This window comes from Centropristis striata, chromosome 7 (genome assembly GCF_030273125.1).
Source record: "Centropristis striata isolate RG_2023a ecotype Rhode Island chromosome 7, C.striata_1.0, whole genome shotgun sequence".
NCBI lineage: Eukaryota > Metazoa > Chordata > Actinopteri > Perciformes > Serranidae > Centropristis > Centropristis striata.
The window spans coordinates 32,967,438-32,982,549 of record NC_081523.1 but is presented as its reverse complement, the minus strand read 5'-3'; the positions used below and the strand labels follow the sequence as shown (position 1 = coordinate 32,982,549).

At 38.0% G+C, this 15,112-nt stretch overlaps 1 protein-coding gene across 1 annotated transcript; it reads right to left on the bottom strand.

Moving 5' to 3' along the window:
* Positions 1 to 4,145: 4,145 nt before the first annotated feature.
* Positions 4,146 to 14,991, bottom strand: dpp7 (dipeptidyl-peptidase 7). The gene is made up of 13 exons (XM_059337227.1): positions 14,902 to 14,991; positions 14,497 to 14,620; positions 14,277 to 14,416; positions 13,137 to 13,300; positions 12,354 to 12,489; positions 10,804 to 10,885; positions 10,492 to 10,658; positions 10,229 to 10,289; positions 9,727 to 9,845; positions 8,266 to 8,422; positions 7,288 to 7,352; positions 7,120 to 7,190; positions 4,146 to 7,027 (listed from the first exon to the last, which is right to left on the bottom strand). The coding sequence occupies exons 1-13, from the start codon at positions 14,989 to 14,991 to the stop codon at positions 6,916 to 6,918; spliced, it is 1,488 nt and encodes a 495-aa protein (XP_059193210.1). The 3' UTR covers positions 4,146 to 6,915.
* Between the last annotated feature and the right edge of the window lie 121 nt (positions 14,992 to 15,112).

Here is a 15,112-nt window from a genome sequence, read left to right as displayed (position 1 = left end):
TTAGAAAGACAATCAAACATGATCAGTTCAAAGATTTCTGCTTGGATAACAATCAGCATCCTGCTGATATAAAAGTGTCATCAGTTAGTTTTGTCCTGCCTGTGGTCAGTTTAGAGCAGGGATGGGCAACTGGAGGCCCGGGGGCCACATACGGCCCACACTCTCACTTGAAGTGGCCCTCAGTACAACTACATGCATTTGAGCATGAAATCTTAAAAGTGCAGTGTAAAAATGCACAAAATTACTTTTCGCGATTAATGTTGGTCTGCTGTTCTTGCACTGAAAAAAAAAAAGAAATCACAGTAAGTGGTTATTTTTTATTTGCTTCAAACCTTTTGTATTCCTATTTATACTGTTATACATGCATTTGAGCATGAAATATATTAAGTTAATGCACTGTAAACATATTTAAAATTGCAGTTTCATCATATCTGGTTAAGTGCACGGTCCTATATGTGGCCCTGTGGTAGTGGTGATGAAAAATTGTGGCCCCCTCCAGCATTTAAGTTGCCCATCCCTGGTTTAGAGCTATACTACAGGCCGCCAGCAGGGGGCGGGGCTTATCAGTGAGTTAGAAGCAGTTACTTCCTCCATCTGTTGATATTCTCACATTTAAGTCAACAAAAACTGATTATCTGCAGTTGGTCACACTGCACGCAAACATCAGCATCCTGAGTGTTCACTTTTTTTTTTTTAACAATATTTTTATTAGTTTTCAAATTTTACAATAAAATTCAAACAAACAAAAGTAAATGATAACATACATAAAGAATGCAGAGCAGAACCCAAACCTTCATACACACACCCATTCACACCAGGTAGATTTGCACAAAATGATATAGGCCTATGTATACATACACGCACACATACATACACATATGCATTGCACACGCATGCATATCTAAACCACATGTACGAGTGTTCACATTTATTGCCCAGAAATGTTTTTTTATTTTCTCACCTGATACTAAATTAAACCTAAATCTAATATAAATACTGTTTGAATCAGGGGCTACCACTCACCTGGACTGTAGCACATGAATGCTCTCCTGAAGTCACAGTCCCAGTCCGACCATCTTCCAGAGGATCTGAAATGTGCTGCTGCACAAGTCTCAGAGTCACCATCAGGTTGCCCTGGCCACCAGTGTCTGAACGAGGAGCTGCTTCCATCGGACCACTTCCAGGAGTCTCTGAAAAGGCCGATCCAGACTCTTCCTTCTTCTGGAACCAGCTCCTGGACCTGCTGGTTCTCTGTCATGTCTCTCACACTGGCCAGGTCTGTGAAGCGTTCTCTGCAGTAGCTCTGAGCCTCAGTCCAGGTCATGGTAATGTTAATGAGGAAAAATTTCACATTCGGCCCTAAAAATAGATACAGAGAAGAGCTGTGCAGAGGCAACATAACACACAACATAGATGCATACTTTATATTTGAGTTTTTCTCCGTATGAATATTTTCCCCTTTATTTTTCTTAATGAATGTCAGCATGCATCTTTATATAAACCTGCAGCTTCTCACATTGAAATGAAGGCAGGACTCACGTCCATCTGCTTTAAATGACCTTCATGTAACTGAAGACAGCGAGGCAAAGAGCAGCAGAGAAGAGGAGAGGTCAACAAGCTAAACTGGTATGTTTTAACCCTCTGGGGTCTATGATCGTGCCGTCCTGATCAGATCACGTTTAACAAAAAAACATTCAACATTGAAATTCCCAGGTCATTTAAAACCAACGATATGATAAAAAGATAAGACAAGATCATAATGATAATATGTCATTTTGCACATAGTTTGTTTTTGAAGAGTTGCAGCTAACAAGAAAAAAAACGCTAAATACACATGTTTTTGTGGGACTTTTTTGTATATAGTTTTATTGTATTCAAATTTTTACCTTTTTATATGTTCACATTTGTATCCTATGTTTACATTTTCAAGTTCCAAAACAGTTCATTGAGCATATTTGTGGTATTTATTGTAGTAAATAGTATAATTTTTCAACTCGGATTTCATGATTTTTGTGTATTTTTGGGCTCAATATGTTGATAGAGTAGGTTAAATCAGAAAAAATAATTGTCAGATCATATAGGTGAAGAAAAAATGGATACCAAATATGGGCATAGTAAACATTTTTTATGTGGTACATGAAGGGCAAAATCAAAAGTATTCAAAAACGGCCAAAATAGGCTCAGACCCCAGAGGGTTAACGTCACTGCTGAATATTCTCACCTCTGACAGCAGAGCAGACTGCCTGAGTGTTGTATGTGCAGCTGAGATCATGCCACAGTCCATCATCATCCATCACTGCGCAGTGTTCTGCATCACTTGCACTGTTTGGTTCTCTAGGAAACCATCGTCTGAACTCCGCCTCCCCTTGTTTGTAGAAACTTCTGTCTGACCACCTCCAACTCATGTCATTGTCGTTGTACAGCCCGATCCAGGCTCCCTGAAACACATCTTTGTATTAATAATAATATTCAGGTGTCCATATGAACACTGAAAGAGGTTCATCATCCTGTAATAATTCCTGCTTTATGTACTGGACATTAAGAGATCACTTATAATGCATGCAAAATGGGGAACAAAATCCTTTGTCCTTATTCAGTGTAAAAACATTTTTTTTAAAGTTTCTCTTTGAATACACCTGTCACTGAAATGATTTTCAAAAAAATCTTTGAAAGGAAAGTAAGAGAAAATTGAACTCACATGGACGATTTTGCTTAAATCTACCATTGTGTTCAGGATCTCCACATCCTTCTTGCTGTCTATCGTGACCAGGTCTGTGTATTTCTCTCTGCAGTAACTTTGTGCTTCAGTAAAATTCTTCCGGTCATAAATGAAATGGTACTGACGTTCAACACACAGGCCTGTAGAGAGACACATGCATTTATGCTATGAATAACTTTTTATACATGTTCACTTTGTAACTTTACATTTGAATGGATTCAGATGTGTCATTGTGTACATTTACACAAGTTCTGCACAAAATGACAATTTAAAGTATTTCTTTTTACTTATTCTGCATGAAAGAAACAGGACTTCTACATAGGATTTCTACAACACAATACATCATCATATTATAAACCTTTTTGGCTTGTGACCTCTTTCCGAGTTCTTTTTTCAGAGCTTAATTTCTTCTTCTTGTTTTCCCCATCAATCATCTCACTGCAGATAAATCTGGTGACCCTTTATAGGCTCTGACCCCGAGGTTGGGAACCACCTCAGGGGCCGACATGCCTGAGGGCTCCACATGTCAATAAAAAATTAACTTAAATAAAAATGAAGTTTAATTAGTGCAGGTATAAAGTGAATCCCAGCAGTGAAGAGACTGAGCACATTTTAAATTATTCATCTCTAATACACTTTTCAGAACAATTAAAGATGTGACTGATTTCTACTTTTTTAAAAAGGAAATCAGGTAAGTGTGTTTTTGGGTTTAAAAGTCACTTTGACAAAGATCACAGGACTCAGTTAGAAATGACATCCTCCCACACAGACTGGAAAAATAGAAACGATGTCCGACATCCCGGGATCAGAGCTCTTTATTCAGCCATGTATGATGTTATCAACATCAACTAGTCTGGTTCAGTCTGTACAACAATTATAATGTAACTGAAGGGCATCATTAAAGAGTTGTGATGAAAGCTCCGCAGCCACAATGATATATTAATGTAGTGTGAATGTAAAAGAAAAGAAAGACTTACCTGGTGTGGCTATGAGGAGCAGAAGAACCACCAACATCTTGTTTTCTCTCTCACTTCACTCACTGCTGTTGAAATAGGTGGACTGTGTGCAATTCACCAGAATTATTCAAACTTCATGGTCAGATCAGACACAGAAATCGTTTGCATATTTGAGAAAAAACAGGCATATGCTCTGCACGTTCTTCATGGTGTGAATGACACTATTGTTTGTCTGCTGATACAGAAAGACAATACAGCACATATTCAGAGCCTTTACTGCAGTAAAAGTACTCATATTCCACTGTGGACATACTACACTACAAGTAAGAATGCTGCATTCAAACCTGACTGAAGTAAAAGTATTCAAAATCAGCAAATTATACTGAAAGTGAAGACAGAGAGAGAGGGAGGGAGATTTTTTTGATTTTTGAAATCAATTTTATTCAACACTTAAAAACACAACAATAAAATACATTAACGAGCAGGGGCACACTGTTCAGCGATATGGCAAGGAGGAGAGATCTCAAATAAAACAGGCATGTGATCTGAGAAGACAGCATCAAATATTTCAAAGTTAAAAACACACAAATTGCATGAGAATACAAGATCAAAAGTGTGTCCATGTTCCTGTGTAGGACCAATTAATCTTGCCAACGGCCTGGCAGGCCAGAAGACATTAATATTAAAGTCTTCCACCATTAAAACTTGATCATATTTCAGCATAATCTCAGGCAGTAAATTAGAAAAGTCACTGATGAAGTCCTTGAGTGATGAGAACGGCCTAACTCAAACATATTAAGTTCAAAACTAGAAGCGTTATAGACCGATGGAAATTGCAGACAGTCAAGGCTTTTCTTAAAAACACTCGTTACTCCTCCTTGTCCTCGACCACTAGTCCACGGGGAGTTGAAATAAGAACAGTCAGCAGGTAAAAGTTCTGAAAGCGAGCTTGACTCACCACTCACACTCAGCCAAGTTTCAGTCACACACAAGAAATCCAGTTTGCGGGAGGTGAAGAGGTCAAGTGAAGTGTAAAGCACTTTGAGTGGTCGTAAAGACTAGAAAAGCGCTATATGAGTGCAGTCCATTTACCATTTAATACAAGGCTGCATCCAGCTACCACATGCAGAAAAATCATCACCCCAGTTTTCCTTGTTGTTTTTATTCAATTCATTTTATTATTGTCACATTTTATTTCAAAATTAAAGCCAATCCAGCATTGACTATACATGTAGAAATGAAAGAGATTTTATTGAGCAGAAACAATATTAGGATCATTCATTGACTCATGAAACCAAGCAGGTCTGGAGTGATCTAGCCATGGTAGAACATCCGGGCCCTGAAGTACGAAGCAAGTTCACCATATCGTATCTTGTTCGTTATTAGGTTTCACTAGATTTACCAACATTGGTTGTCAACTTGGTGAGTTAACAGGGTTTCCCTACCATTCCCTGCTACTCGCAAACATGGACATGTCTTTATTTTGCAAATGAAGAGCAAAATATAATATTACAAAAATAAGAAGAAGTTCAACAGTTTCCAGGGAAAATGCAACACAGGTGCAGCTGCCAAATGCACATTTTGTTATGTTACAGCCTGATTCCAAAATGGATTCAATTCATTTTTTCAGGTCAAAATTCTACACACAATACCCCATAATGACAACGCGCAAAAAGTTTTTGGGAAATTTTGCACATTTACGAAAAACGAAAAAAAAAAAAAAAATTGCATGGAAAAAGGTTGGAACCACCAGGACTCTTCCTAGAGCTGGTCTCCACCAATCAGGCCTGCATGGAAGAGTGGTTAGACTGAAGCCACTCCTCAGTAAAAGGCACATGACGGCCCGCCTGGTGTTTGCAAAAAGGCACCTGAAGGACTCTCAGACCTTGAGAAACAAAATTGTCTGGTCTGATGAAACAAAGATTGAACTCTTTTGGCCTGAATGCCAAGCGTCACGTCTGGAGGAAACAAGGCACCCCTCATCACCTGGCCAACACCATCCCTACAGTGAAGCATGGTGGTGGCAGCATCACACTGTGGGAAAGATGAATGCAGCAATGTACAGAGACATTCTTGATGAAAACCTGCTCCAGAGAGCTCTGGACCCCAGACTGGGGCGAAGGTTCATCTTCCAACGCCCCGAAGCACACAGCCAAGATACAAAGGAGTGTCTCCCTGACAACTCTGTGAATGTCCTTGAGTGGCCCAGCCAGAGACCAGACTTGAACCTGATTGAACATCTCTGGAAGGATCTGAAAATGGCTGTGCACCGACGCTCACCATCCAACCTGATGGAGCTTTGGTAGTCCCACAAAGAAGAATGGGAGAAACTGCCCAAAAATAGGCATTGCAAGCTTGTAGCATCAAACTCAAAAAGACTTGAGACTGTAATTGCTGCCAAAGGTGCTTCAACAAAGTGTTGAGCAAAGGCTGTGAATACAATTGGACATGTTATATTTTCGTTCTGTATTTTTAACCCTTTATCAGGCAAAGAACCATATTTGGTAACTTGAACGGACATCTATAACAGGTCTCATTGCTCTCTGTGAGCTCATAGAACCACATGGGTTTCTCCATCACAGATAGTGACACTGTGGCATCTGACCAATCAGTAAATTATACAAGATTCAAGCTGTCCTTTATTGTCATTGTATTAAAAAAGTATACAACTAAATTTACGTGTGCTTCTCATATATATGGTGCTTCAAAAAAGACATTCAGACATTACGCACATGTAATAAGTAGTCTAAAAAGATAATAAATAGTTTAAAAGTAAAAGATAAAGTGGTGATGGATGCAAATTATGTGTTATTGTCTATTTAGGGTTGCTGTGGGAAAGAGACTATAATAAATATAATAATAATAATAATGACTCAATTGACCTTGATTTGCAATAGAAAAATGAATCCTAAAATAACACTTCAGGGTTGACATTTTCAATTTCCAGGAGTGCCCTATAAAGGGTTAATATAATCGGGGAAAAAATGATTTTCACTTCATTTAAAACTTCATTATAGGGTATTGTGTGTAGAATTTTTAAGGAAAATAATGAATTGAATCCATTTTGGAATAAGGCTTTTCCAGGTTGAACACATATACATATTTTATACCCACTTCCACAGAATGGAATTGAGACTAAGAGTTGGAGTATTTTCTGTACAACTTTGAAACCAAGCTGAATCTTAGACATTACTAATTATTTGACAGAATTCCAGTCCTGACCAACTCTTAACCTGTGCTTTAAAGTGACTGCCGTAATCTAGTTCGCTCCATCTTCACCCACTGTGTGATGAGCTCTCCTTCTGTCTTCCTGGCATTGATGACTGACACTGGATCAGCAGCATTAGATCCTCTGCATAAAACAACAGATAAATATCAGATTAGATTTCTTTGAGTTTAAAAGAAGTCAAGGATACCTCTCCAGTGGCCAACTGCTTGCTGTACCTCAGATCCAGATGATGGGCTCCTCCAGAAATGTTGACAGCTACCAATGATGTGCTCAAGGATTTGCGAACCTAAACAGCAGAGAGCGGAATGAGTCCCACTAAAAGCAGTGACTTCACAGTTCACTTAAGTGTGCTCTATTAAATATGAATATACATTGTATATTACCCCTCCATTTGCCCATGGGTCCAGATCTCCATTAGAGAAAATAATGTTGCTGGCTGTGGAGAGAGCTGGAAACAAGAGGAGAAGTCATTAGAAACAAAATACACTGATGGAGGTTTCTAGGAATATTAAGGAAGTTTGTTTAATTACAAAATTACATTTACATGTTTACAGCCCAAATGTCACAGATATTACAATCCAGGAAGTTTCTATGACTTCTCACAACTACCCTCCAGTGCCACCATGGCTTAAAACAGTTTTTCCATGTTTATATTTACCATGGACTAAAGGTCCAGTTTTCACTGGTATGATATGTTGTTACAGTACGACCTCACTTTTTTTTCCTACAAAAAGGTTTAATATTCTTTTAAAAAAATCTTTAAATTACATCTCCTTTTTCTCCCACTCCATTTAGAAAATGTTTTAGATTGTATGATTAAAAATATTCATGTTCATTTAAAAGTTCAACTTCTGTCTATTGGGCAACATCAGTCCAGTTGTTGATGAGCCGCAGCTATAAGATGTTACAGTTGATCCTGCTCATTTATATGAAAACAACAAACAACGAAAAATGCATCTGAGCCTATACCACTTAGCTTTGAGAAACTCTTTTGTTGTAAAATACATGTCTACATGTATATATTTTTATATATATATATATATATATATATATATATATATATATATATATATATATATACATACATATACATATATATATATATATATATATATATATATATATATATATATATATATATATATACATATACATATATATATATATATATATATATATATATATATATATATACATATACATATACATATATATATATATATATATATATATATATATATATATATATATATATATATATATACATATATATATATATATATATATATATATATATATACATATATATATATATATTTTTTAAGACAGTCTATTTCAGGTCCTTGTCTATTTGTACTCACCGTTACCCCAGAACTGGGTTTTGAGCCAGTCTGGCCGTGGAATCACAGCCCAACGTTTGGAGCAGTATTGCTCACGGTCTGTCTCAGTGAAGAACATGGGAGGAAACATGTCCGTCACGTTGTTGCTCTCATAGCACATATCAATCTCTGTGCATGCCTGCAACCACAACAGATGTTTGAAGATGAAGCATACATATACGGTTGCAAAAAAAAGTATGTGAACCATTTGAAATGACCTAGTTTTCTGCAATAGTCTGTCATAAAATGTGATCTGATCTGCATCTTAGTCCCAAGTACAGACAAACACAACATGCTTAACCTAATACCATGCAAACAATTATAAAACATTGCATCAAGTCTGCAATCAAGCTATGAAATTGACAAAATGTCTAAGGCGTATTGATCCTCAGCCTAAATTGAAGATTATTCCAGGTCACAGGGCCATTAAAACAAAAGGCTGACTTTCCAAGTTCAGTCGGCAGCAACTGTGAGAGTAAACCAATCGTTTGATCATGTCATATGGTGTCCATGGTTACAATCAAGTAGTCTTGTTAAATAGGGAAGTCATCCAGTAATGGCCTTAAAGATAAAGGGGTACCAATGCTTCTTTCGCCTGTTTGCCAGAGAAAGTCAGCCCACTTTATCATATGAAATACAGTGATGAGTGTTGTATGCATCACTAGTAATAACTCGAACAGCAAAATGGTATACAGAGTCCAGAGGTCTAAGGGTTGAGGGAGCAGCACCCCTGGAGATCACATCCCCATAGTCCAGAACTGACTAGTCTCTTTCTGCATATTAGTGGGAAGCTGGTTTTGTTCCTGTATAAGAAGCCAATGATTTACATGAGTTTAATTGCAAGGTTGTCAATATGGCATTTAAATGTAAATGTGTCACCAAGCCAGATCCCAAGGTATTCATATTCTACAACCAGTTCTATGTCAGAAACATTTTTGGTATGTATATGCAGATTATTTTGACCAATATTTCTGGCCCTAGAGAATACCATATATTTTGTTTTGATTACATTAAGTACCAGCTTGAGACCAATCAGTGCCGACAGCTAATAGTACAGAGCCCGCAATGCAATACGTAATAGTGTCATCTGCATAAAGATGGCCCTGACAGTCACTCAGGGATTGGATAAGATCGTTCACGTGTGATTTTTTAAACGTTCGTAGAATGGTCAGCTGTTGACCAATAACTAATAAAGTTAAAATAAATTTGGTGGCTCGAAACAAGCATAATTGAAGTATCACGGCATAATATAAACTCCATTCAGATGGCTCGCCCCAAGAGTTTAGGATTTTTAAAATCTTTTTTTAGTTCACCTTTATTTTGAAATTTCACATATTCTGCCATTTTTAATCAGAATTGTTTATTCATCTGTTGTTAAGCAATAGACTTGAATGAAGTAGTAAAAACTAATAACAAATGATTTTGTGCTGATAGTTTGAGTACCTGATAGTCCCAGGCCAGGCTGTCGAAACCCAGTCCACAGCCGGTTGGATCAGCACACTCCACATACAGACTGTACTGGTCAAAACAGGCGAACAGCCCTGTAGAGTTGTATACAATCCCTGCAGGAAAGGACAATGTACCATCAGCCACTGACACAGTTAGACACTTCAGTTGAGCTTATTCAAATGTCCTATTTGTCAAGCAGCTGTCATGGAGATCAAGTAGATACTGTAATATCAAGTTAAAAGCAAAATAGAAATCCCTTTTCCATTCAGTTCCATTATAGGTTCATTTGTTTTTAGGGTAAAAAGAGATTCTGGATTCTTTCCCAGAAGGTACTTTAATCTCAAGGGAGCTAACACACCACACACCAACAGACCCACACACCAACTCATGTAATGAGATGCCAATACACATTTTTTGGAACAACTGTTAGTGATTGTACACTCAAAAGAACAATACGCATTGGCAAGTTTAAGATACAAAAGTACATTTCCTTTACCTGCAGTGTTCCTGAGGTTGGTGAGCAGGTCAGGCCCACTCAGCATGGTTTTACAGGCCACCTAGAAATAAAGAAAGATAAACATCAGTCAGCTGTCGCCATAACTGTTAACTGTTAAACAGCTGGTTTCGTTTGCGTATTGTACAGCTTGGGATAGCTAAATATTAAAAAAGTACATACAGTTTCAGTTCTATGGTCAGAAAAGTTTCATTCTAAGTAATCACTCACTTGGGTTGAATTTTAGATGAGTGAATTGCATTTACCTTTACAGGATTGGCGGGCATGTTACCCATGAAGTGAGTGCTGTAGGGGTAATCCAGCATAGCCATCAGAGTAAAGGCGTTCCTCAACAAGCCGTTCAGTTGCCGGATGTCCTGAGCTGATGCTGGAGGCTTACACAGAGACAATTCTGACTGGATGCGACTGTAATCTGGCAACATCAACAGCAGTGGGTTTATATCCTTATGTGGTGTTAATACATCTTACATCTGCATGATAACATTTCATTGTTTTTCTGACAGACATCAAATTGAGGCCACCTTCTCTTGAGAAAGAAAATTATCACAGGGATTTACCTTGACGATCCGCCATTTCTTTCAGCTGATGGAATGCCATTTTCACAGCATCGCTGCATTCAGGAGCAACACTCTCAAAATCCTTTGAAAGAGTAACAAATGCTGTTATACAACCTGCACATGTGAAAATGTTTCTAAAACAGCTCTGTCTAATTTATCAAAGACTCTCAAAGCCTTCATCACAACCTCTAAATTGCTACTAAAGTTTACAGAATTCATTTATATTTATTTTTTCACAGCAACCAATATAAAGACAACTTGTTATTAAAAATCTTCATATTAACTTTGATGGTACACTGTAATAAATTATTCTGTAGTCATTTAATTTTACATAATATATTTGATAAAATGTATTAAATAAAAATGCGTCCTTGATTTTGAGGCAGTTGTTTAAGTAACTTTAATATAAAAATGTTTGAGATAGAATCTACTTATTTGATCACATTAAATATAATCTTTATGTGTATGTAATTCTAAATCAACAGAATGAATCCAACGCAATAGAATTAGTCCGTTTTTAATTGACACTTATCACTTCCTTTTAAGTTGTTATTAACTCAACTTGTAACGTAGTTAGATTTAATAAATACTATTGCATGCAATCTGTTGCCTCAATTTTATTGAGTAGCTATTGTTTGCTTTGTTTACAGTGTATGTTTTGATTATGATTATTTAAAGAATTCTCATTTCCAGACCACGGGATCTGTCTAACTGTCAAGAGCCGCATTTCCATTAGAGTAAAGAGAGGCTGCTGGGAAAGCTTTGGGCCACGTCCTCTCAAATGGACGCTTACTCGGCATGTCTCCATTACAAAAAAAGTCTCTGGAGGTAACGTATGGCTTTCGATCATCGGACAATCGTTTAGCAACAATTTTGACAGCATGCACAACAACTGCGGCGGCCGTTGCTAACTGTGCACAGCGTCCGTTTCTTATTGTAAACAAACGGGAATGCTATATGTACACAAAGTGTCCGCCGCTGATCATGAATTAACCGGCATCGCTAACTGAGTGTCCTGTGCTTGTTGTAAGCAAACAGAGATCGCTAAGTGAAAACCTCCTGCTGCAGAAGCACATACACACTGTACTGCTACAGAGCTAACTGTTAGCCTATTAGCACTATGCTACTATGCACCTTTTTACATGACGCCGGACTGCACTATGAAAGGGTAGAATATTACTTTGCCTTCCCTAAGGCGAAAAGCCGGCACAGATCTTTCCAGCAATATAGCGGGACATTGCCGGACAACACTATGAAAGGGGCTTATGTTTATTGTTGCTTGTGACTACTCGCTATTTCGCCGGCTTTTAAAAATGGCGCGTTGTTGTGGCGTTGAGTACTACGTCACATCCTGCTTAGCGTTCTATCCAATCAGCAACCAGGCTTTTTTCAGGGGAGAAAAACGGCCAGGTCAAAAGTCCGCTAGAGTCGGATTACACTCAAATTAGGGGCGTTTTGGCGAGGGAGACCCGCCTCATTCCGGGTATTCGACTTCAGTGGAAACACGGCTAAGGTGGGAGACACTAAACAAGGACCATCAATGCACTTACAGCTGTAACATCTCTGAAAAACTGCCTGGAGTCTCCCAGCCCAGCAGTGGACAGTACAGGGGCACTGGCAGCCAGAGCTCCAGCCACAATGTTCGGATACTTGAGTCTCATGTAGGCTGACAGCATTCCACCATAACTGCAGGGAGAGATGAGCCAGTCAAACCGGAAATAAGACAGAATACTGAAAATGAGATGAACTGAGTAATATGTGGGTTAGAGTCTTGCTGCCACCCTCTGAAAGCCAACACAGTTCTTAGATCTGCCATCTGATTTCCATACACAATTCAACCTGTGATTATGGTTCATTAACAGTTTTTTAGAATAACTGCAAATTCAAGCTTGGCTACAGGGTGAGAAATGTTACATCTAAAATTGTGTTGACCCATTTATGTTGCATTTATATTGTACTGTTTCATGGTTTGTATTATTCTATATGTATATGCTTCTATTATGATCACATCAGATGTATTTACTTGTGGTGCACAATGGTCTTTATCTTTTTAGAAAGTTATGTAATACAACAATATACTAAATAAATATACTAAATATACTATAATAAAAACATTGTACAGTTGAATCAACATCTCTTGAAAGCAATTTCCACAAAAATTGAAACCTACATCCCCCTAAAATCAACTCTAGTAAAGAGATTATATTTTTGATGGCATCAGTGTCATACTGACTACTTACATAAGAAAAAAACATTTCTATGAAAGCAACAGCGCAGCAACAAGTCACACAAGTGGATGACACTAAGAACAGTGATGGTAAGGTGGATCCTACCTGCCACCAAACACGATGACAGGACAGTCTGTGGCTGCCAGCTGCTTTTTCAGCTCAGTGATCATGACAGCATAGTCAGCAAGAGCTTGCTCCACTGTCAGCAGACTGATCTCAGGGATGTTGAAGGAGTCTTTGCCAAATGGTAGAGAATTGCCATAGTACCTCTACAACAGGGAAGAGGACAAAGGTGTTATAAATAATAATAGAACAGAGGCCTGTACAACTAAGAAGGTTTTATTCCTGGGTTTACTGTCCTACGATGGTGGTTCATGGTGGCTGTTGTTTACCCTTTACTGAAGATACTCAAGAGGCGAGAAGTAGTGCCGAGTTAAAATGTCACTGTTTAAAAATATTTATTTGTCACAATGTGTGTCATATTGGGCTAATAAGGTGGTAAATATGACAGTAGCCTTGGTCGAGAGAGAGGCGGTGAGAGAGAGATGGGGAAACTTGATAAATATGTTCAGGAATTTTCGATTGTCAGCTCAAAGTAACCAGTTGTCTTAGATCAGTCCAAAACAAAATGTTACCCTGGACGCTGAAGTAAGCTTTTTATGCAATATAATGCTTGCTGTAGACGTCCAAACTATTCCACAAAGGGCCGTGTGGCTGCAGGTTTTCGTTTCAACCAAGCAAAAGCACACAGTTTGACCAATCAACAGTCTGAAGACTGAGATCAGTTGATTAACTGAGTCAAGTCTGGTGTGCTGCTGCTTGGTTGGAACGAAAACCTGCAGCCACACGGCCCTTTGTGGAATAGTTTGGACATGCCGGGTAAACAGGTACGCTTGAGCAGCTCATGATGTAGAGGTGATGATTCACAAGCTGTGATGTACAATATTACCCACAGTAGATAGGAGATGCAACCTGATAATTGCCAGTAATATGTTTATTAAATATGTGAGGAATCTTCTGAGGCAAAACACAGCTGCACACAAGAGTGAATGAATGAATGTGAAAATACTTGATACCCCTACCTTTTGGAAGTGAAAGAAAAACTGATGATTGGATGGTTGTGGAGAGTGAAAATCCAATAGTATAAGTGAAATTTGTGTGTGATGAAGAATTGTGTATTGGACAATGATCATATCGTCTGTATGCGAGTTTCCTCTTCCATAATTAGTAGCAGTGTTTGCTTACATGTTCAGCAAATATGACCAGAGCTCTCTGCTGAGCAGCTAACTCTGTGATGAAGTCTGAGTTGAATGCAAACTCCCAGATGTCTCCCTCATTGCCAGTGTAGAAGAAAATAGGACCATAGCCTTTCTTCCAGTACGTATCTAACAGGAGAAGAAAAACAAAACACAATGAGTCATCTGCGCACATATTTGTAACATTTAAAATGGGCAATTTGTCTCACCGTTGATCAGGTAACGCTGATTGAATGTCCCATTCCCCATGCTGTTAAAGTTGAAGTGGTCCATAGTCTGTATAAAATACTTCTCTGTGAACTGGGCTTCTCTCTTCTGTCCATGTTTTCTCAACTATAAGAAGGAATGTATAGCGCATACTGAATTATAGTGTTTTTCAGAAAACGTAGAATACAACAGTAATTCATTCAGTCATTTGACACAAACGTTAAAATAATAACAATAATAATAATGATGATGATAATTGCTAATTCAAACCTTCTATTTTGATTTAATCTAACTTCCGCTTTGGAAAAAAGCGGAACTTAGATTAAATCAAAATAGAAGGTTTGAAATAGCAATTATCATTTCATAGATTTCAGAAAAATAATACGAATGGAAATGTAAAACCTTACCTGAAAATAACTGTATGGTAGGCCGTTCACCTCAACACAAAACAAGGTTGTTGCTGCTACTACTGTGAAAAATGTTAAAATCCGACTCATATTGCAAGTATAAGTAAGTATAACTTACAAAACATTCTGTGCTTGTTGACTACCACTGCGCCTGCGCAAACCATGTGTCACATGACACCCGTTTGTGAGACTTCGGGTGCGTCCCAGTTCT

What these genes read in the sequence shown, in the direction of transcription:
- dpp7 (XM_059337227.1), bottom strand. Translation starts at nt 14,991, where the DNA reads ATGAGTCGGATTTTAACATTTTTCACAGTAGTAGCAGCAACAACCTTG. An exon ending in AGAAATGGCGGATCGTCAAG is followed by an intron (nt 10,659 to 10,803) that starts GTAAATCCCTGT and finishes TGATGTTGCCAG; the next exon opens with ATTACAGTCGCATCCAGTCA. An exon ending in ACCCATGGGCAAATGGAGGG is followed by an intron (nt 7,191 to 7,287) that starts GTAATATACAAT and finishes TCTGCTGTTTAG; the next exon opens with GTTCGCAAATCCTTGAGCAC.